This window comes from Canis lupus, chromosome 3, assembly GCF_011100685.1.
Source record: "Canis lupus familiaris isolate Mischka breed German Shepherd chromosome 3, alternate assembly UU_Cfam_GSD_1.0, whole genome shotgun sequence".
Taxonomy (NCBI): Eukaryota; Metazoa; Chordata; class Mammalia; order Carnivora; family Canidae; genus Canis; species Canis lupus.
The window spans coordinates 85870754-85894621 of NC_049224.1; the positions used below are offsets into that span (position 1 = coordinate 85870754).

Below are 23868 nucleotides of genomic sequence, written 5' to 3' on the forward strand. Positions count from 1 at the left end.
CTGTATCTTTGCACTCGCCAGAGCGAGTTACGTGGCGGGGCCTCAAACCAAAGCTACAGACACTGGCTGGGACACGGGCAGGGAATTAATGACACCACTTGAGAGACGACCCTGCCCACAAAGCAAGGCCATCAGTAAAATGCAGCATGACTGACGGTCTCCCAGGGGTGGCGCTTCACTTTCGGGTTTCCAGGATGCTGAAGAGACCCTCCGGGAGCCAGACGTCCTAGCTGAGTTGGTTTCTCCATTTTTCAGACTCCGTTTTCCCATCTGATCAATGAAGGTAACGCCCATCTCACGGGGTGGATCCGGGATCCACAGAAGTTATAGGTAAATGTTGGCCGGGGATGCTTCCACAGCTGTGAAATGGGTCCGCAACCTCTCAACAGGCTGCTTGTCTCCACGGGTAGAGCTTCTGCAAGACCGTAAAGCTCTCGATCGCCGGTGGCCGGTGAGAGGATTCTGGGACACCTGGGAAAACCACCTTGGGTACCAGGGAGTTATTTGTGGGGACCCCTGCCCTCTGTATCGCTCCTCAGTCCTTCCTCCCCGGAGACAGTCTCAGTTCGGTGCCAGGAGGTCTTTACCACCTCTCCCCACAGAGCCGCAGCATCCCACTCAGAGCTTTGGGTCCTACCTAGAATTCAATATCGGTTTACTTTCGATTTTTGCATTTGCTTCCTGCTTGCGGCAGCTGATCGTTTGAGAGATAAATGTAAGTAAACGTTCATAGCCTTAAAAACAATGATAAATATATAATAGCAGGCGGGGTCCCTTCCTTCATGTGGATTGCCATCCGTGCAGCACCCGCTATGGGCCAGTGAGGCCCTGAACCCAAGGGGAGCAAAGCCACTGCCGCGCCCTGGGGGGGCGTCCTTTCTGGAAGTGGGTCAGGGGCGCTGGAACTGGGGGCTTGGTTCCCGCAGGGAGGGGACGCGCAGGTGCTGTGGGGAGCGCGGCCGGAGCCAGCAGTGACCTGCTCCCGAGACCCCACCCCCCTTCCCTGCGGGGCTGGGCCCTGGGGTTCTGGGTGGGGAGGGGGCGGGCTGGGGACCAGGGGCCGGACCAGGGGCGGGAGTAGGGGATCAGGGGTGAGGGGCTGGGTCCCGCGGTGCTGGGGGTTCCGGGGGGCGGGGGAGTCAGGGAATCGGGAGTGGGGGGTCTGGGCGGGGGAGCTGGGGTCCGGGATGCGGGAGTTGGGGGTCCGGGGCGAGGAAGTCGGGGGTCGGGAGTGTCGGGGGAGTCGGGGTCCGGGGTAGGGCAGTCAGGGGTCTGGGGTGGGGGAGTCGGGGTCCGGGGCGGGGGACCTGGGGGTTCGGGGTGGAGGAGGTGGGGTCCGGGGCGGGGGCGTCGGGGTCGGGGTCGGGGCGGGGCGGGGGCGTGGGGGGGAGGTCGGGGGGTCGGGCCGGGCAGGGCCGGGCGGCGCGGGGGGCCGGGGCCTGCGGCCTGCGGCTGGGCCCGGGCGCGGCTCCTCCCCCTCCCGCGGAGGCGGACGCCGAGGGGAGCGCGGGAGGCCGCAGGCGGCGGCGCGGCTCGGAGGGGCCCGGCCTGTGGGGGCCGCGCGGGGCTCGGGCGGCGGCGGAGCAGGCGGAGGCGGAGGAGGCGGAGGAGGAAGAGGAGGGCGGCGTCCCCGGAGCCCGCCCGCGCCCGCAGGAGGAGGCCATGAACGGCGACCGGACCGAGAGCGACTGGCAGGGGCTGGTGAGCGAGGTGAGGCCGAGGCGCCGGGCGGGCGGGAGGGGCCGCACCCTGCACCCTGCACCCCGCACCCCGCACCCTGCACCCTGCACCCCGACCCCCCCCCCCCCCCCGCCAGGTGCGCCGGTGCTCGCGTCCTCCCGCGCTTCCCGCGCCGCGTCCCTGCGCGCCATCTGGGGCAGCGTGGGGGAGGCCCCCCTCCCCCTTACCCCCTCCCCCCTCCTCCCCCCCCCCCCCCGGGCGGCGTTGGGCCCCGGGATTGGAGAGCGGAGCGCGGGGATCCGGGAGGAGAGGCGCCAAGCCCCACCTGCTGCCCCGGTCACCGCTGTTCTGGAGCCTGGCGATTGGACGGCGGCCGCGGGGAGGCGGAAAGGTGGAGGCGGTGGGGGGATGCGGCCCGGGGTCCTCTGGGCCCTGCCCGCCGTGGCCCTCCCTCCCTGCGGTGACCCTACAGGCCGTGGCCCTCCCTCCCCGCCGTGGCGCTCGGGTGGGGCTTCGGGGGCGGCGGTGGCCTGGCTCAGCCTGCTCCCGTGCGCGGCGGGCGGGGTGGGCCCCGCGGAAGGTGAGCGCGGCCAGAGGCCGAAAGGCAGGTGCACGGCCTCTCGGTCCCTGGAAGCCGCAAACACCAGCCCTCTCCCTCCAAACTCTTTTGGCCCAACCCCAGGGGGCCGCTGGCGCCTCCCAAGCTGTTCCCGGGTCAGCCCAGCCTGAGTGTTGTGGCCTGGGACGGGCTGTCCCTCTCGGCCAGGTGAGAGGGAGGGCCGAGGTCTCCTTCTCCAGGTGGGTTGCTGGTCCTGACCTGCCGCCCTTGTGTGACGGCTCGTGGCCACCTTACCGAGCAGCGCTGAGCATTCTCCCTCCCCCAAACATTCTGTCCTCTCCCTCCTGAGAGCCATCCCGCCCCCCCCCCCCCAGGGCCAGCTGGGGGCTCCTTTGGCTTCACTCCTGCCACACAATACAGGGTGTAACAGTTGGTGCTCTGCCTTCCGTTGTTGGGGAAGACAAGACCTGTCTTGTCTTTCTCCTTTAATCGTTTTCTGGGCCTCCAGGTCGGTCTGATAACTACTTCACGTCCACTGTGTGCAAAGCACTGTATTTCTGAAGAGGAACAAGAGGCCATGAGTTCTCCCTGGTTGAGTGTGTTTCCTCTTGGCCTCCTGGTTGAAAGCTCCTAACTAGACAGGACTCCGATACACTGTTTTGCCCGGGTCTCTTCCCACTATCAGGCTTTATGTCCAGGGACAGATCCTCTAGAGAACTTTTCTCTTGGTCCTTCGGGAATCATACCCCGTAGTCAAGGAGGCTGGAGGTGGTTCTTCATAAAAGTCCAGAGTTGGGCTCTGAAATGGCCACAGAATGTTCACCACTGCAGCAAATGTTTATCAAATGTCTATTAGCAGCCAGGTACATGGTGCTGGGATTCACTGGTAGAGGAGACAGACAAGCTCTTCCAAGAATTTCTGGAGCATATGCTACAGTTTGGGAGCGTCACACAATACATAGGATGCTGGAGAACAGAATGTAGAGGATGGAAAACCAAAGGAAAGAAATGCTTCATTGCCGTCGAATGTGCCTCTCCGTGGTGGGCTTGCCTCCACCTTGCACTGACCACACTGTATAGCCCGGTGGTCGCCCCACCAGGACATGTGTTTTCCTTGGTTTTATTCCAAGTGCCTACACACTCTTTGGAGTTCTGCATACAGCAGGTGCTCCAAAAATGCTTATGGAGTAAATCAAGATCCTGAAATGGGTGTTTCAGGAGTTGCCTTGCCTGTCCCAGCTGCTTCTTCAGGGTAATGCCTTCTTGCCTTCCACAGACAATCATTATAGGCTTTAGGATGTGGAAGGCACACAGCAAAGAGCTGTGCTTCCTGCTTTCATAACAGCCAATGTCTGTTTCTTGAGTCCCTCGTCAATGTTAGGCATTTTACGTAGCCTCATTCTCATAATGCTATAAAGTAGGAATTAATTCTTACTTTACAGATAAGGAAACTGTGGCTCAGACAGGCTAGGGAACTTGCCCGAGCCTCACAGCTGGAGAATTCTGGTCCATCTGACTCCAGAGCTTGGGATCATTAGGTCATACTCTGTATTTTAATCATTGGTTCATCTGTCTGTACCTTCAGCTGGACAGCAGGTTCTCCAAGGGAGGGGATCATGTCTCATTCATCTTTGTATCCTCAGCGACCAAATCAGTGTTCTTCAGAGTGTGATCTAAAGATCAGAGTCATTTGGGGAGCAAAGAGTGCCAAGAGTCACTCTGTGTTTTTGGAAAAAAAAAAAAAAAGCAAGTTTCAAAGTCCTTCCCCCAATCTATTGTGTGCTTCCCCCTCCTCACCATGGATTTGTCTAAGCGCTACCCCCACCCCTAGTAGCTGTGAATGGGACCTGATTTGGAGATAGGGCCTTTGCAGATATAATCAAGTTAAAGACCCTAAGATGAGATCATCCTGGATTTCAGCTGAGCCCTAAATCTAATCTTTCTTATAAAAGAAAGTTAAGGTAGATTTCCGACACAGAGATACAAGGGAGAAGGCCATGGGAAGACAGACACCCAGAGGGAGGCCATATCAAGATGGGAAGCAGAGATCAGGGTTGTACAGCGAAAATTCTGGATTGTCACAGTTTGCCAGCTGCCACCAGAAGCTGGAAGAGGCACGGAACAGATTCTCCCTCAGAGCCTCCAGAAGGAATCAGTTCTGCTGACACCTTGACTGTGGACATCTGGTCTCCACAGGAGAATAAACTTCTCTTTTAAGTCACCCAGTTTGTGGTGGCTGGTTATGGCAGACACAGGAAACTGATACACCAGCGGCATGAACGTGCCCAGGAGTGTAGCCTCAAATCTGCTTTTCTCAGAAACTGAGCCACCCAGGGGACTCCCCTGCCCGCTCAAGTTTAGCTGGCTGGGTGTGGCCTGAGTCTGGCGTGGAGAAGATATCTGATACTCAGCCAAATAGAATTCAAGGAGGAGAGTGGCCAGTGGCTGGTGGTGTTCCAAAGTGGCGTGGGAACCCAGCTGAAGGAACTGGGGGAGCTGTCACCAGACGTCCGACCTGAGTAGTCAGGTTAAGGCTTTGTGGCCGTTCACGTCGGTTTCTGCAGAAGCCCTGGCTTCGGCCTCCCACCCTGGATGCGCACTCCATCACCCTTCCTGCCCATCACCATTCCAGAGCCCTGTGCTCTCCTTCAATCACTTTGCTTCCTCCGCTTGCCTCTGGGAAGCAGTTTTCATTTAAAATGATCCTACAGAGATCAGTTTTATTTTCATATATTTTAGTATAACAAGCTGAAATTACAGCCTACTCTTGGGCCCTGAAGTACACACGGCCATGTGTGTGAAAGAAGCGTGACTCGTGCTCTATTTTGGAAATTAAATATCTGAGGAGGGGGAAATGTTGTCCCTAGCACCACCTGAGGTGATCTTTCAAAATCAGGGAGAAATCTTGAAATGTAGCCATGCAGACAATCCGTAACTTTCTTATTTCTCAAATAAAAAATGCTAGCCAGCTCTCAGCCTACTGCCCCGTGATAAACCATGCCTGGTTCAATTTCACCTTTTTCACTGTTTGTATTTTGGTTAATTAATTAGATAACAACCAGTCTCATATTCCTTGAGCGTGTTGTATAACCCTGGGCCTCTGCCCAGAGTGGAGGTGCTGACATTTGTAAGGGGTCGAAAGGCATATAGTCGACCCTGCAGTTAGTGGCACAGCTTTGGGTCTCGGTTGTCCACTGAGATCTGGGGGTGAATCCTGGCTACCTCTTTCTGGGTGCAAGTGATCAAAAATCAAAAACCCAACCCAAAGTGGTTCAGCTCGGGAAATTTATTGGCTGGTGTTGTGGGTTGAACTGTGCTCCCCAAAAACCTAGGTTCAGATCCTAACCCCTCCCATAGCTGCGAATGTAAACCTTATTTGGAAATAATCACTGAAGACGTAGTCAAGGTGAGGTCATTAGGGTGCACTCCTAATCCAGTGACTAGTGTTCTCATCAGGAGAGGAAAATTTGGACGTAGGGATGCACAGAGGGAAGACGGTGTGAAGTTATTGAAGAAAGAAGGGCATGTGATGACAGGCAGAGAGAGGGGTTTGCAGCTGACGGGAGTGCCAGAGACCGCTGGCAACTACCAGAGGCAAGAGGCAAGAACAGTCCGCCCCTAGAACCTCGTTAGGGATCATGGCCTTGCTGACACCTTAGTTTTGGACTTCTAACCCCCGGGGGTGTCAGAGTTCATTTCTGTTGTTTCAAGCCACTCAGTTTGTGGCCATTTGTTATAGCAGCTCTAGCAAACCAATACAGCTGGCCCGACTAATTCCAAGACAGCTGGTTTGGGGGCACAGCTGGATTCGCCACTGAAACGGAGACTCTCTGTCCTTGGGTCTCCTTGCTGCTTGTCTTCGGTCTCAGCCTCTCATACACAGTTCAGAGGGGAAGACGGAAGCTCTTGTGTAGTACACTCCATAAAACCCCAGGAGTCACTCCCCGTGAACCCGTTTAGATCACTTGCCTGCCGTGGAAAACAAATTGCTTGGGAGTGTGGTGATCTGGGTGTCTTAGGCCTTGCCCAGGAGGCCATGTGGCCTGAGAGCGGGTCAGGGCAGTGGGGGCTGTTTGCCCGGAGTGGAATGGACTTGAAAGAATCTCTGCTCTGGGCAGCTTCTCTGAGCCTCGTTTTTCCCGTCTTCAAATAGAGTCATAACGTGCCCACCTCACAGGTGCCGTGAGGGCCAAATGCTGGTTAGTGCTTAGGCCTCGGCCTGACAGGTGGTGCCTAGTGGGCCTTAGTCCAGTGAGCTGAACCTCAGGACAGAGACTTTGGTAGTCACGAAGTGAAAACTTCTGTGTTTTGCTACAACACCTGAATTTTTGATTCCAGATTCCCGTTGTCCGGGTGGGGGAAGTGTCACGTGGATTGGAGTCCTGCCTCTCCTTTCCCTGAGCCTGTATTTAAGTCCTAGGTCGGGGGGTTTGAGCCGTACTCAGCCGTTGGCAGGGGTGATGGGGTGGAGGGCACGCATCCGCTGCACCGAGCCCCAGCCTCCTCTTTCCAGGCTAGTGTCTGGTCATAGGTCACTGTTGCGTCCCTCTTCGTCCCCCTCTCAGCAGTGGCTCTGCACGCCCAGGCTGTTTGGATGAACGAAGAACAAGTTGGCCTGTCGCTCCCTCACTGCTCTGAGCATAGGGGATGTCATACTCTTGACTGCGGTCGGGGCAAGCGATTCCTAGTCTGCTGCCCCCAGATCACTCCTGAGCTGAGCGGAACTTGTGGAACCTATTCGTGCAGTTGTCTGTGGAGACACCAGGCTGGATCCAGGACCCTTGGGATTGTTTTCTACTTCCTCAGAAAGAAGGATGGATTTGTTACAGTGAAGCGTAAGCCGCTGTAACGAAGGTACCTACCCTCAAAATACGTCACTTAAATAGGGCAGGTATGAGGGTCTTGTCCATTTACAATGGGGGTGGTCCAGCCTGGGAGGGCGGCCCTGCTCCACAGTCATTTAAGAACCCAGATTTTTGGGGGCACCTTCTTACTACAGTGTGTCTTGGGGGTGGACCTCAACTGCATGGGGGACGCTGCTTGTTGCCCAGCCCATGAGAGTGGAGAGAAAGAGGCACCGGGAGTCCAGGGCGAGGGGGCTTTTCTTTAATGAGGAATGACTTCTGCTCACATCCCCTTGGTCTGAGCGTGGTTACATGGCCACACCTCACAGCATGAATGCCAGGGAATATAATCTTTAGCAGTATGTGTCCAGCTTAAATTTGGGAGGGTTCTTCTTGCCACCCCCCTGAGGTGATTTTTCACGGTTTGGGAGATTCAAAAGTAAGAAGGGTACATAGGACCCAAAAAATAGAAACCATAATAGGAAAAAAGGATAAATTGGATCTTGTCAAAATTTAACACTTCGGCCCTTTGAAAACTTCCATTAAGAAAATGAAAAGCCACAGGCTGGGAGAAAATCTGTGCAGAACACATATCTCATATCTAGAATATAGAAAGAACTCTCAGGACTCAAGAAAACAAGCAAGCTAATTTTTAAAATGGCAAAAGAGTTCAATAGACGCTGTATTTAAGAGATTTGGATGGAAAATGAGCACATGAACAGATATTCAACACCATCAGTCATTAGAGAAATGTTAAGTTAAAACCTTAATAAGATGCCCCGACACACCAATTAGGATGGAAAAACAAGCAAAAAATGGATAAACCAAGTGCTGACAAGGATGCAGAGCACCTGGAAGCCCCGTGTGTTCCTGGAGGAGTAGGAAATGGTGCGGCCGCTTTTGAAAACAGTTCTGCAATTTCTCATGGAGTCAAGCATACACTTAACCGAACAACCCAGCAGTGCTCCCCCTAGGAGTTTACCCCGGAGCAAGGAAGACAGATGTCCACACCAAAACCTGTATGTGAATGTTTACAGCCGTTATTTGCTGAGAATGGAATCAGTCCCATTGTCCCTTCACCGATGAGCGGATAAATTGCCGTACATGCGTGTGGTGGACTCCTGCTCAGCAGTAAGACGGAACAGATCACTGATCCATGCAAAAACATGAATGAATCTTCAAGACATTTGGTATACCTGAAGCTAATGTAACACCATGTGCCAACTCTACTAAAAAAAAAAAAAAAAAAATTGGCAAGTGAAAGAAACTAGAGGCTCAAGCCAAGCGTACCTACTGTAAGATTCCATTTATATGAAATTTCTGGGGAGGCATAACTCAAAAGGCAGGAAACAGATCAGTGGTTGCCAGAGCCTGGGCGCGGGCTGAGCACAGAGACTGAAGAGGAACATGCGGGAACTTTTTGGAGTGATGGACTTATTCTAGGCCTCCCTTGGGGTGATGACTACATGACCGTATGAGGGTGCATACATTCATAGAGCTGTACACCCAAAAAGATGAATCTTCCTCTGTGTGAATTAAGTCTCAATAAATGTTTTTTTTTTTTTTTTTTTAAAGAGGAGAGATGGGTAGTGAAGATCACCATCGCTCTAGAGATCTTTACTCTTTAGCTGTCCAGGTCCCCACCTCATTAGGTTTCCATCAAGCCTAGCCGTGTTCCCCACCCCAGTCCCTTGGTTCTCACTCTGCACTCCCCACCCGGGCTGATTAGTCAGAGCTTCGTGTTCATTCGTGGAGACTCGCTGATTGCCAGGCTCTCCTTCCTTGCACTCTGATTTTGCCCTTCCCTAAACTTTGGAGATCTTTCTAGTCTTTGGGTGGTGGTGGTGGGGCCCTTGGGAGAGGGCGGAGCTACTGGGGAGACTTTTCTCTGCCCCAGTGTCTTAAGGACCAGGCTTTCAACACTGAAAAGCCAATCACTTTGTTACCTGTGTTTTGCTGGGTGCTCCCTTCCTCGGGACACGAAGGCAGAATGTCCGACTTCTCTAAAAAGGGAGAATGATATATAATGAGAAACGGGCTAGGGGTTATAGGAAATGGAGGCAAGGTGGGCAGGTAGGACATCAGTTAATATTTCAAGGTGTTATTTGTATTAAGGATGTTATTTTGCACAATAGTGAGCACACGTATAGACAGTTGGTAGGGCTTCAGAAGTGGGAAAAGGCTTCTTGGAGGACCTTGAACCGGGTCCATCCCCAATGGTTGGAGAGGGCATGGGTGATCATGACAGGAAGCAGGCATGAGCGCTGGGCTCGTGGTGGACTTTTGAGAAATGCTTCTGGTGAAGGCTGGAACTAGTGGGTTGAGGTGTAGCAGACATTAAGGCTGGAATGGCCAGGGTGGACCAGATGGTGAATGACTTCAAAAGCAAGGCAGAGGCTGTGCTCTAATGTAGCTGGTAATAGAGAAGCACTGAATGCTTTTTGTTTTGTTTTGTTTTGTTTGTTTGTTTTTGCTGGAGTACAAGTTGATGAAAATATTTGTAATAGATTTGTTTCCATTGAACTCAGGGATCGCTGAGCCTCTAACGTCTATGAGGCACAATGCCAGGCAGTGGGGATGTACAGACAAATTTGATGACTTTGCCAGGAATCAGGAAAAGACAAGATGATAGACCAGTAACCCAGTCTTTTCTGTCACCACCAACATTCCCGATCATTCCTTTTGCATATGATAAGCCATACTAGTCATATGGTTTTCTAACCAACCCGTAACTTATCTCTCCACTGACCCCAAAAGATCTTGAACTCCTGAAGAATAGAGACCATGTGTTATTAATTTGTGGCCTTAGCTCTTTGCCCTGTACTTTGCCCTTCATAGGTATTAGTTGTACAATATATGAATTTGGATGTTTGAATAAATGAAGTGATAAAGAGACATAGCATCAGTAGGAATAGAGGGAAAAGGATGGCTAGGGGAAAATTTCTTTTAAAAGACCCCCAACAGGACTTCATAACCAGCTGTATTGGGAAAATGAAATAGAATGCATCCGAGATGACCTTTGGTGGGTGGCCGGAGAATGGTGGCTCTGGGTGTGATAGAGGGTTGGGGGTGGCCGAGTCTGGAAAGAAGAGATGAGTTCCATTTAGAAATCTGCATTGTTCAGAGTTTCCTGGGAGTACTTGAACTCTTGCAAGGCAAGCTTCGTGCTTACTGGGAGCATTTTGGATGAGCAGCTATCTTCCTAGTGGCAAGCTAATTTCAGAGTAAGTTTATTAAAATTAGCATGTGGGGGAAAGTGAGCACAACTGCTATTTTTAACTAATAGGACTCATGTTCTCTCCTGTGCAGGGAAATTCGCATATGTGCTTCTAAAACTGACAATTTCTACTCTTATTATGTTAAAAATTAAGTAAGTGGCTTTCACATTGAATTAAATACATTGGCTGAAGATTCGAAGAGGGCTTTGCTAGTCCCTGAATGAAAATGACCAGAGTGAATGACATTTCTCACTCATCACCTGGTTTTTCCACTAATCAAACCACGTGGGGACTCTGGGTGCCTCATGACAGAGGACTTTGCTCCGTGGAGTCTGCATCTCTCTCTGGCCCATCGCGTAACATGGCGCCAGTGGGAGGGGATACCTGGTTCCCAAGGAATAGAAACCTTTGGTTGTTTTTTTTATTTTGAAGTCTTCCCATTTTCATTTTCCATGTAAGTTTGTTGAATAGTCTCCTCTGTTTCCATTGTCTGATGCTGTTTTATGTAACACACGTTTACGTGCGGGATATCAGATCGTCTTCAAGCCAGCCTACCTTCTATACAACTAACCTCTTATGCCACCTTAAAAAGAAAAGCACTTTTCACGAGGTCTTCGTACTCAGAAGGTCTCTGTGGCTCCCCATTACCTGGTATTCAAAGGCTCCCCCCAAACTAGCCTTGACCTTTTTAGCTTTATATCTCATCGATATCCTCAGAAACTGGCAGCTCCAGACAAACTGATCTGGTCATGCTTTCTAGCTTCCACCTCATTCTCACCTCCTCATCTCACCTGGGTGGGCCTTCTACTTCTTCCCAGACCACAGCCTTAACTTCTCCTTCCAGGTAAAATAGAAGCCCACCTCCCTCATAAGATCATCTGTGACCACCCAGGCCTGAAGTGAACCCTTCAACCTGTTGCCTTATGTAGCTCGGGTTCTAAGCCACTCATCCGGCATGAAAATGTTCCCAGAGGAAGGAAATGACCTTCTCTGTATGGGGATTTTAACTCCTACACAAGGTAGTGAGCTCCTAAGAGAAGGGACCGTGACCACCTGTGTTGGGTAGCAGGTAGGGATGAGTTTCATGCTATGAGTCAAGAGAGCAGGAACTGAGTGAGGATCCTGAATACTACCCAAGAACCAACCTAGTTCTGGCCCGTATGCAGGGCCTCTGCTTTGATTTCACATCGTCACTTATGGAAAGTAAGTCATCCACATGTCTGCCCACCTATAGCTTCATTAAATGGCTGACACACAGGTAGGGTGTTAGTGACATTAGGGTGGACCCTTTACTGCATTAGGTTGGCTTAGGCTGGCACAATGGAGGAGTAAAGGACAGCCAGGAAATTTCAATGAGACAGAGGCTAGCAGGCGAGAAGGTCAGCATTCAACATCCCAGACACAGATCAAGAACTGTGTGCAGTGGCAGGTGCTCTTGAGGGGTTTACAGTCCAGGGGTGATAGGGAACGGGGCTAGGGCCACTCCCCCCTGACATACATCGTGATAAGTGCGCTGCTGGTCAAGGGGAAGTTAATTTAGATTAGGGGATTGAGGAAGGTTCTTGGGCCAGGAGGGTTGGGCAGGATTTGAGCAAGTAGAAGTATAACAGGAGGGTGTTCTAGGCAGAAGGAACAGAAATAGCAAAGGTGCAGAGGTGGAGAGATGCAAGGCTTGTTTGGGAATTACCGGAGTCTGGTCTCTGGTCGGCAGTATGTAGTGGGGCCTGAGGTGGTGGTCATTAGGCAGACCTGCATGTCCTGTTAGCTATAGAGAGTGCTAGGGTCCCGAGTGTGGCATTTACTCTGGACGTGACCCATGGCATGACTGCACCCTTTGAGCAGGAGAGAAATTACCTGGGTGCGTTGGGAAGGTGTGTATGTGGTAGGGATGGGTATGGGGTAGGGATGAGGATTGAGCAGGACACAGGAGCCACCTGTACCTCTGCCTTTGTCCCCTGGCTTTCAACACTCTCAGCGCACCTGCGTCTGCCTGCCACCCCTTCTTTGCTCCAGCAAATGCCCTTGCCGAGGCCATCCCACACCAGCGTCCTCTTGGCCATACGCAGTAGTGTGCACTCAGGCCTCGGCCCTTGTGGTCCTGGCTGTGCAGCCCCTGACACTCCACTCTTTCCCTGCACGCTGGGCTTCAGCACCCCCCATATGTGTCTCCAGGCTCTTCACACTCCGTGTGCCCCAACCTGAGGCCTTCCTCCCTCTGCCTTCCACCCTTCCTCTCTCTCTGCCCCTCTTCCATCCCATTTCAGTTAATGACGTCACTACAGAGTCTTTGCTTCTTCCCAGCTGAGCCCAGTCTAGATATTAAGTAAGGCCCATATTTTCTGCTCCCACACAAGTCTTCAGCACGAGCTCCATGTCACCACTACCCCCCCTCCCCGTGCCACTGTGGCCTGGGTTCTTGTCCTCTCTCCCCAGAATATCTGCCCCATCCTGTAAGATCTTCCTTCCCCGCCCAGCTGTCCAGCTGGCGTGGTCATTCTAAGCCCTGAAATGATTTACCGCTCCTCTGCCTCAAGCCCTCTGATGGCCTTCCAGGACCTGCAGAGTGAAAACCAGGCCTCAGTTGGCCTCCAGGGGCCAACTCCCCATCATCGCCAGTAAGCCCCCTTCTCCCACTGCCCCCCACTCTCCACAGACCTCCTGACGGATACCAGACCGTTCCATGCCCCAAGGCATCCCTAAACCCTTGCTCACCCCCGAGGTGACCTCCGCCACATGCTTTGAGGCTCAGCTCAAGCGTCACATCCTCCACTTGAGTTTTGTCCCTGCCCTGGGCCTGGCGTATTTTATGTGGGAAGTGGATAGTGTCTCTGAGTTGGGAAGGCGGTGTGGGGGACCGTGGACAGCATGACGAGCTCGGCTGCTGCTGGGCCCCACTCCCAGGCTCTCCCCTGCACGGACCACGGCCCCGAGGAAGCTGACAGTGAGTGTCCCCGTGGCCCCAGCTGCCTGGCTCAGGCCGCAGCAGGGCGCCAGGTCACCGAGCTCCACCAGGACGGAGCTACTCACCGGTGGGCAAACCTCATGACTCCTCCAAGACCTCAGTTTCTCTGGACTTTATACAATGAAGATGACGTTATCTGTGTCTCTCACCTAGGATGAGGGTAAAGCGGGTGACGTATGTGAGAGTGTGTTTGAAGGTCCCCAGCCCCCCAGAGCCGAGGTGGCGGTCCAGTCCCGGCCCGGGCTTCAGGAAAACCCTTCCCAGGGCTTCAGAGACGCCCCTGCAGAGGGAGGTGACGTGTCAGCTGCCGTTGTCAACAGGAGGCCGCTGAGAATTCACACTGAGCGGGTGCGGGCCGACGTGCCTGCCTGCGCTGCCGTCTGCAGCCCCGTGACCAAGGCAGCGTGGGAGGTGCCAGGGCTGGACCCCCCTTTGTTGAGCCAGTTCCAGTTTGCTTCCTAATCTGCTCCAGTCTGGGCAGTGCCGCCGGGGTCAGTCCCTAAGCTTTCCGTCTTTCCTGATGGGCTCTGCGCTGCCAGACCTTCTAGCCCGCTCGCAGGTCACTGGGCCCACCCCTGGGTGCCTTCTGCGTCCTCGGCCTCTCGCATGCTCCCCTCCAAGGCCCCCTCTGGCCTCGCGTCCTTCCTGCTGGTCCCCGAGTCTGGTCTGGGGCTGCTCGCACCCCTGTCTGGCCTTCGGAGCGCCTGCTGACCCCTCTACCCCCCTCGATTGGTTTGGAGTAAGCCTGTTGGGGAGCTGGCTTGAGGGCTCGGGTCACAGTGCTCACTTACAAGGAATGCGTGGTGGCCTCGTCCCCGGAGGAGGCGTGTCCTCATCAGCCTCCCTGCCTCCTGTGTCCCTGCTGCCTTGCCACACTCTCACCCTTCCTGGCTCTCCCTTGGGCCCAGACTCCATTGTCACCGCCTCGCTTACCTTCATCCAAAGCAAATGTCCCAGCCTTGTACTTCTCCGCTCGCGTGGCCTGTGCTCCTGTCACACAGAACCACTCTGGGTCTCTGCCCGACGAGGCCTGTGTTTCCACACACCTGCTGTTTGCTCAGGCTGGGCCCCCTGGCAGGAACGCTGGTTCCCTTGCTTCTTCTCACACCCCTCTCGAGGCTCAGTCGTAACCACTTTAACCTCCACCCGGAAGGCCTTGGCCTGCTGTGATCCCATCCCACCCGGGTGCCCCCTACGACGAGCATCTCCCCGGCCGCCCTAGGTTGGGATTGTTCATGCACACGCCCTGCCGCCAGCCGGGGGTAACCCGGAGAAGGAACGGGTGCATGCATTTCCGAATCTGCAGTGGCACCCAGCACAGGGGCCTGCTCGGGGTCGGCAAGTCCGAGAGAGACGACTAACCTGTCGGGCGCTCCGCTACTACTCGAGTTGAAAACCCCAACTGAATTAAAACAAGGACATCCGTTTTCTGTTAGTCACAACAACATCCTCATTTGTCTCTTCCCCTGAAGTCCCCTCTTAGCCGTCTGATCTCGCAGACCCTCTGACTTTCAAAATACAGATTGCGATCTTTTAAAGGCAGTAAGTCAAATCTCCTTTTAATAAGCTCCGAGGGATTTATGAATTTCCCAGAAGTCATTACCTCCCTCCCTCTCTCCCTCCCAGCCTTTCTTCCAAACTGAAATTTTATCGTACCAGATATACTGCTTGAGAAGAGTTGGGCAGAAGCTGCGGGTGGGAAATCCTTGGGTTAGAAGAGCTACTTTCTGTCACAGGCTCTGACCTGTATTAAGGTGCGTCGGAGCGTCACCCGTCTCTGCCTCTGCCCGGAGAGGAGAGAGGCCTGCTGCAAGGCTGTCTGCCCCCACGGCTGACTTCCATGCAAAGCAGCTGTGCAATCTCTTTGGTCCCTGTGGTCATCTTCTTGTCGTAAGAAATAATTAATAAAAACAGTGCCTCACATTGCATGTCTTCTGCTGATGCTTAAGAGGCTTAAACGCAGCCTCGGGCACTTGGCTAAAAATTGGGGTGCAGAAGCCAGCAGGATGTTGTCACCTTCCTCTCCATTCCTTTATCCTCGAAACCGCCTTGTCAGCTAGAAGGAGCAGGGCGGGGGGTGTCCTTTTATAAATGAAGAAATGGGAATTCAGAGTCCTTCTGGTGGTCACTCGGCAAGAAGTGAGCGTGTGAAGCCAGGCCTCTTAGCTTCAGGTCAGGTGTTTTCCCCCTGGAAGGCTCGGGTTCGTACCCTCCGCACTCTCACGCCAAGATCAAAGCCCAAGAACTGGAGCTGAGCTAGAGCCTTCTGGGCTCTGATCCCAGATCCCTGCCCAGGCTTCGGTAGAGGCTGGAAGTTGAGCAGAAGCGGTGTCAGGGACACCTGCAGATGTGAGTGTAACTGAAGGACGGTCAGGACGCCACCTCCGCGTGTAGGCTGAAGGCAGGTGCACCAGGTGGCCCCCGCCTGTCTGAACGGAGGCTCTGCACAAGTGTGCGAGTCTAACAGTGCCGAGGAGCCGTCCCCCCAAGCCCTGCCTCCTCGAGCCCATCACACGGAGTTCCTGGGGCAGCAGTGGGGGTCCGGCCCTTGCCAGCCTGAATCTGTGAGTGAAGAAGAAAGGGCAGGTGCAGGAGAAGAGTGAGAGGCTGAAGGTGTTACCTAGAGATACTCAAAGTTTGGGTCAGGATGGATTTAACTTTAAATATCTGAGCAGATTGACATGCTCCCCAAATTTAGAAAATATGGGTATGTTTAAAAGAAAATTTAATTCCGGTACCCAGAGCTGACTGCTGTTAATAATATACTAGATAATCTCTCAGAGATCTTTCCATGCCTGCCTGCCTGTCTTTCTTTCTGATTTTATTCATTTATTTTAGAGAGAGAAAGAGTTTGTGAGCAGGTTAGGGGGGCAGGTTCAGAGGGAAAAGGAGAGAGAGAATCTCAAGCAGACTCCACACTTAGCATGGAGCTCAACATGGGCTCCATCTCAGGACCCTGAGATCATGACCTGAGCCAAAACCAAGGGTCAAATGCTTAACCGACTGAGCCACCCAGGTGCCCTCCGTGCCTTTATTTCTAAAAATGAGTTTATATCATATGCCGCTTTATTTTTTTTCCCATTTGCATTGAGGCTAACGCATGTAGAGTGAGTGCACGCAGTGAACGTTCAATGCCTTTTTGCATGTGCACACACCTGTGTGACCACCACCCAGGTCAAGATCTAGAACAGTCGCAGCTCCCCGGAAGACACTGAATACCCTTTCCAGTCAGCTCAACCCCCGCCCCACCCCCATAACCATTATTTTGAATCCTCACTGGATGCTGTTTTAATAACTTGTCCTTTTTCCTATTCAGCAATAAGTAGTGACTAGTTTCCATGTCACTAACTCATCAGTGTCACCCACATCAGTCTCTATGGCAGCATGTGATTCCACGGTATTGACAAACCATACATTTGCTGTCTTACTGCATTATTTCCCACTATCAGAATGCCCAGGTGTCTGACATCAGGGTTTTCTCAAGCTCCAGAAGAGGCTGCAGTGACTTTAAGATTTTCCTGTGGTATTTTGCAATGGCTGGTTTATGCCTTCCTTGGCTCAGTTAGGTTCTTTGGATACATGTGAGTTATGCTGAATGGCCTAATCACCTCCCCACCCCCCGTGCATTGGCAGGGGCATCTCGCATCCTACCATGTGGTGTATAAACATCTGTACAGGAGAGCAAATTCTAGGGTGTCTGTTCATCCCATCCTTCAACTTCATCTTAAAAATTCATTTTTAGAAAAGGAGAGGAGGACACGTGGGTGGCTCGGTTAAGTGTCTGCCTTCAGCTCAGGTCATGATCCTGGGGTCCTCGGATGGAGCCCTGTGTCGGGCCCCCTGCTCAGCAGGGAGTCTGCTTGTCCCTCTCCCTCTGGCTCCCCCTGCTCGTGTGTGCATACACGCTCTCTCTCTCTCTAAAATAAATAAATAAAATCTTTAAAAATAAATAAATAAAAATAAAAGAGGAGAGGAATTCATTGGGCAATTTAAACACCTGGATTTAGAAAGAGGTTCTTTTAAGATTATAGGATTGCTTGGTGAGCAAGGAAAACAGCTGTTTCAATTACTAGGAACATTCACAAGGATTCATGGAAAGAACTCTATGCTTTCCCCAGAACCGGTCTCCTACCCAGCGCTGAACAGTTCAGTTTTGATCATGCAGGCATTAACCACATACATCTGGGGACCTTCCTTGCTTTCTCACCCTCTCTCGGTACTGAGCTTTCGAGGATTTTACTACCATTATTACTATGATTGCGGCACTGCCGTGATTGCTACGACTCTCCCAGTATCATCAGTATTAGTAACAGCGGTAAAGTTGTTGTTTCCATTTATTAAGCCCTTGTCACATGCCGGGCAGATAAGGTTTGGTTCAGGCACGTTGTGGAAGGAAAAAGGAAACAGCTGTTGGGCACTGTTTAATGTGCCGACGCTTTCTGTACGCGTTTCATTAATTCCTCACAACAGCCTTGAGAGCCAACTGGAGTTACCACCATTTCAGTCGCTGTGACCAGTATGGCTAAGAGTTGATAAGTAAAGACAAGAGAATATGCTGGTAACGCAAGAGCTGGGATCTGAACCCCCAGGTTCTTCTGACTCCAAAGTCAGTGTCCCCCCCCACTCCCCGCCACCGCCATAGCCTCACCAGATGAATGAGTGAGTGAGCGACCAAACAGACCTGCCATGGTGTCGTGCTCATGTTCAGGAGGCATGTATTTTGAATTATCAAGCCGAAGGGGAAGTATTCTCTCACTTAAATTCTATTGAAACCTCGGAATAGCACTTGTGTGCTTTCATGTCGTGGATATCCAATGACACCTGCCAGTGGTGACACAGGGCTCTGTTATGAATCCAGTTACATATCTTACATTAAAAGGTACCAAATTTCCTCAATATCAGTTGTTTAGGCATGTTGGCATATAATTTAGGATTAATACCAGAAACAGCGGTGGTTTAGATAAGATAGAGTTCTCTGTATTTCTCCCTCGAGTACAGTGAATTTAGAGGAAGACAGTTTAGGGCTGATATGTTGGCTTAGTTTGTCAGGGACCTAGGCATCGCTTGTTTCTCTCATCCACTATTCCAAGAGTGGAGCTTTCCATTTTGGGATCAATATTTTGCAGGAGGAAGAAGACATGAAGAAGAGTGTGCTCCTTCCTTTAAGGAAATTTCCCAGAAGTCTCCCAGGACACTTCTGCTTCCATCTTCTTGGCCAACATTTTTATGTGGATGTCGGAGATCATAGTAATACCCACCTCATAGGACCTCATTGTGAGGACCAAACGAGCTAATGCATGTGAAGCGCCCAGAGCCGTCCCTGGCATCCAATAAGTGGTGGAGGAAGGTCTGCCATCAATGTTTTGTCTGATGCCTCCATGGTCATGTCTGGGAACTAGACCCCTCAGGCTTGGTAGGTCTTTCCCAAAGACTTGATCTAACTACTTCGGTCTCTGTGCCCTCCCACACAGTATGGCCAGCAACAGTCCTAATGATAGCCATGAACATGATGCTGGAGGGTGATGATGTTGATAATGATGATGACGATGGTGATGATGATAAAGATAACATCTCAGTAAATGCCAGCTACATGCCAGTTACTGGACTAAATACCTTGTTCCATTATGTCTTTTAACTTCACAAACCCTATGAACTAGGTACTATCATCGTCCCCATTTTATAAATAAGGTGTCTTTGGCTCAGCAAGAGATAGATTAACTTGCTGGAGGTCATTCAGCTAGAACTGGCAGGGCAGAGAGATGGAATCTAGGAAAATCTGACCCCCGCACCCTGCACCTCCCCCAAGCTCTGGGTCTTACTCAGGATGTCCACTGTCATCCATATCCTTTTAGATGTCTCTGCCTCGGAAATTTCACCTCTTTTCAGAATGGTCAGCCTGGCCATGTATTTAGTCAGTCCCTTTGACACTGTTGTCTGTAGTGATCCTGATTATCATTGAATTTCCTTACTGAAAGAGAAATGCCCAAGCATGTCTTCCCCAAAGGAATTCTTTTTAAGTGTCAGGTCTTATGTCTCTACTTGCTGAAGAATAAACTGGAACAACCCGTTTTATTGTCATTTTAATGCTCTTCTGATGAACCATGATGGTGGTGGACAAATGGAAACAAGGGAAACACTAAAATTATGCCAGTATTGGCTGGTGGCTCATTGGTGATGTGGAGCCAGTGAGGATTTGTCATCCTCCCTGAATGCCATGATAAATTCAGGTCACCCACAGGAGCCCTGTGCTAGCACAATTGATCCATTTGCACCATTACCAGCCAGAGACCTGGGCAGAGCCCTCACCTTAAGAAATCTTTACAGTTTAGTCTGTCTCCTGAAAACTCCTGTGATTTGAGTCACCAGGATTGCACATCTAACCTATGTTCTGGACTGAATCTCTACCTAACTTGCCGCTGTGGGGCTGAGTTCTGAACTGGCAGTTCTTGTTGAAGGAAATTTCTCACTAATCAGTGCTGGCTGGGGGTTGTGGGAAGAATCTGATAACAAGTGCAGGAGCAAATTAGCGGTGCTCAGAAGACTATGAGCTAAGTGTAGAGAGAGGGCAAATCCAGCTCCCAGCCACAAGCTTCATCTGGGGACACCTTCATCCTGTAGGCAGAAATGGGGGCCAAGTGGCCCTTTAATGATGACTGTGGTTGTCGCACAGAGAATCCCTGGGGGAGCTATGATGATCACGATTGGTTGGCATCTTAGAGGCAGATGGTGGTAAGAGCCCTGTTTACTTGGAGAATTAAAATGGTGATGGATTTGCATGTCTGATTTCAAGATCTCCAGTCTGCAGATGACTGCCTTTTGGGGGCAGACGGGGATGGAACACCTCCTTGCTTTGGAGTATCTGCACCTGACTCAAGGATCCCAGAGATGGGAGCCAGGGAATGTTCCGACAAATGCTCCATCTTGAGTCACATCTTCATCTGGAGCACTCTGACCCTCTTATGGAACATTCATCCCAGCAGGGAGATGACATTTTTCAAAAAGGCAAGTTCTGACAAAGTTAGGAATAAAGATGGTTTTCTCTCTTTGAAAAGGATAGGTGCAGTTCTTTGGATTATTGTGATTATTAATAAGATTGGTGCCTTTAGGATTTATTGAGTGCTTTTTACATTTTTTAAAAAAATATATTTTATTTACTTTTAGAGAAAGGGATCATGTGAGAAGTGGTTTGGGGAGGGACTGAGGCAGAAGGAAAGGGAGAGAATCTGAAGCAAGCTCCACACGCAGCGTGGAGCCCAACGCGGGCCTCAATCTCCCAACCCTGAGATCATGACCTGAGCTGAAATAGGAGTTGGATGCCACCCAGACACCCCTCAAGTGCTTTTTTTAAAAATAATAAATTAATTTTTAATTGTGTTCAATTTGCCAACATACAGAATAACACCCAGTGCACATCCCGTCAAGTGCCCCCCTCAGTGCCTTTTAATTAAAAAAATCTTTTTTGAAGTGTCTGTTCAAAAAACTTTTTATTTTTATTTTTTTAATTTGAATTCAATTTGCCAACATTTAGTATAACACCCAGTGCTTATCACATCACATGCCCTCCTAATGCCCCTCACCCAGTTACCCCATCCCCCCATCCTCCTCCCCTCCAGCAACCCTCAGTTTGTTTCCCAGATTTCAAAATCTCTCATGGTTTGTCTCCCCCTCTGATTTTTTCCATTCAGTTTCCTCTCCTTCCCTTATGGTCCCTTGCACTATTTCTTATATTCCACCCATGAATTGTCTTATAGAATCTGTAGGATTCTTCTGCCTGTCTCTCTGCCTCTCTTTCTCTGTGTCCCTCATGAATAAATAAATTTAAAAATCTTAAAAAAAAAATCCCATCATTGCCACTTACAAGTTGCGTGACTTAAAAAAAAAATCTAGAGCTTCAGCTTCTTCATCTGTGGAAAGGGATAATGTCTACATTTTGGGTTGTGATAAGGATTAATGATTTATATATGCAAAACACTGAATCCCCTTTGGGCACAGAGACGACCCCTAAGATGATGGTCATTCACACAGCATTTATGAAAAGGGAAAGTGATGAACAGAAGAGGGTGAGTGGCTTCTCATGGCCAGTCATAGGTGATGGCTGTGAGAGCCAAGTCATTTCACTCTTAATCCCAGGTGCCATGTTGTGTCTATCAATGGCCCTTTGCCTCCCTGCCTCCCAAAGTCCCTTAGTTAAAGGATAGTCCTGGAATCAGCTGTAGTCCTGCAAATGCCATCCCTTGAGCCTCGTCTATAAAGCAGAGGCACTGCTAGAGGTCCCCTCTGCCTCACAGTGTTTGGGGGCAGATCTGAGAAGTTAGGAACGGTTGGATGTACAGTGGCTGCTGTGGCTCATCAGTGGTAGGGGTTTTAGGGTTTGGTTTTTTTACAATTTCTTTTTGAGACCAGGGGAAGATGAGCCACAGCAATTTTATAGCTTTTAAAGATAGTTTGACCAAAATGTTGTCCATGCTTTGCTGGCTTTTTATTGCTACTTGGCCCACAAGAAAAGCTTTCTGCGACTGAATTGAATTATTATCCTATAACGAAGTGACGAGCGAATCTGTCATCACATTCCACATGTGACTGTTGTGTGTTATAATATGTCATTGCATGAACGCTGGATCTCTGAAACGAACCAGAATTGCACAGCCTGCCGTCAGCACCTTGGCCAGAGGCAAGTTCCCATCAGCCCAGCAGTGGGGAGGGTGCAAGCTCCCTCTAGGCGAGCAATGATTTTAAAAAATATATGCTACCTTCAGCAAATGAAGAGGGCTTCCCTGGCCCATGTATGGCCAACTAGAAGGAAAGCCAGTCTTTTCTCCTTGCATTTCCTCCTCATCTTTGTAGGTCTGCGAAGAAAAGGGGGCACGCCCAGACAGTAGAGACCGAGAAGACGGGGAGAGGGAGGAAGGGAGAAATAATAGGAGCGAAGCATTGAAATAGATATCCAGGCAAGCCTTCGCCATTCCTCACTTCGGTTAACCAAGACTGTCAGTGAATCTCACATACCTCCCAGCTACTTGAGTTCACATTATAAACTCTTCCAATTACCTGAAATCTCACTTAACTTAAATTTCAGCACATCCCCTGGGGCCCTCAAATAATCAAAGTTTGCCTGTCGAAAGTAATCCTGAAGTAGGGAAACTGCCGTGGTGACTCTGAGAAAGATCATAAAAAAAAAAAAAAAAAAAAAAAAAAAAAAAAAAAAAACCCTCTCAGAGAATGGCATGAGAATCATTAAGTCACCAACCCGAAATTGCTGAAATGTTATCTAAAAATTACAGAGGCGAACACAGATTTAGAACAGGGCTGTGGACACGCTCAGGAGCCGTACAGTTGGAAAGTGGGGTACAGTCGTGGCCAGCAAAGGCCGGTCCCCCAGGCGTTGGGGAGTCAGTGCAGCGCGGCTGGGATGCCTGTGGCTTGCAGGACCTCAGCGATGGGACCATCCGTGTGGGCCTGGCCTCACTTAGCATCTTACTCCATATGGGCCCCCACTTGGCCCGGCACAGTTTCGTGTGTCTCCAAGCCGCCGACGCAGAGAATGAAGGTGGTAAAGGAAGTCTGTGCCCTTGGGATGTGGGGAAGTGCTCGTCCTAAGCAATAAAAATGAGGTGAAAATGCAAAGGCCATTTTGCTGATTCTGTAGGAGCTGTCTTGTGCCCTCCCCATACATGGCAAGGTTTTGCAAGCAGACTTCTGTTTGTAAAGGATGCTACAATGGAATTTAGAGATTTAGGCTTAACGTTGAGTTATAACTGATTAGCTTACTAGAAGAGGTATTACAAATATGCAAATAAGCATATATACATATATGTATTTCTATGTTATGTACATTTATATATTTCAGCTTAGTGGGAACCAAAATTCACTTATTTCTCAAATATTTATTGGGCACTCACTCTTGGTGAGGAGCTTGGCCCTGGGGATGCAAAGGTGAACGAGTTGGACCCTGGCTGCAGGGAGGCGTCGGTCTGTGGGGAGGCAGACAGGTGGGTGGGTGGCTGTGATGCCCTAGTGAAGGTGTACCCAGCATGTCACGTGGCTCTTAGGAGCCAGGGAGAGTCAGGTGGATTGCAGCCAGACAGCGAAGAGCTCTTGATTGTCAATCTCCTTAACAGAGATATTTTTAAAGATGACTGAGTGGCAGGACCTGGTTTATGGTTTTCAAAGGGATTGGTGGGTGGACTAGACAGGTAGGGAGATGAAACTGTCATTGATGGTCCCCGCCAGACATCACTGGGCAGGGCAAAGTGGGGGTTCCAGGAATAGGGGGAGTGGTTTGTCTGAAGCTTAAGCTACTTATTTTTTATTTTTTTTAAAGTTTTTATTTTTTTTAAATTTATTTATTAATGAGAGATAGATAGAGAGAGAGAGAGAGAGAGAGAGAGGCAGAGACACAGGCAGAGGGAGAAGCAAGCTCCATGCAGGGAGCCCGACATGGGACTCAATCCTAGGTCTCCAGGATCAGGCCCTGGGCCGAAGGCAGGTGCTCAACTGCTGAGCCACCAGGGCTGCCCGCTACTTATTTTTTAAAGATTATTTATTTATTAAGAGACAGAGAGTGTGAGCAGGGGGAGGGTCAAAGGCAGAGGGAGACAAGCAGAC

General features: G+C 50.8%; 1 protein-coding gene across 2 annotated transcripts in view; it reads left to right on the top strand.

Annotated features, from left to right (window-relative positions):
* Positions 1 to 1573: 1573 nt before the first annotated feature.
* The window catches only part of CCDC149 (coiled-coil domain containing 149), a 102659-nt gene continuing 80364 nt past the window's right edge, over positions 1574 to 23868 (top strand). The window contains exon 1 of one of the 2 annotated variants that reach the window (XM_038533561.1): positions 1574 to 1710. In XM_038533561.1, the coding sequence (XP_038389489.1) occupies positions 1663 to 1710 (48 nt within the window). In that variant the 5' untranslated portion in view covers positions 1574 to 1662. The remainder of the gene's footprint in view (positions 1711 to 23868) is intronic. The other variant, XM_038533562.1, reaches the window with a different exon arrangement.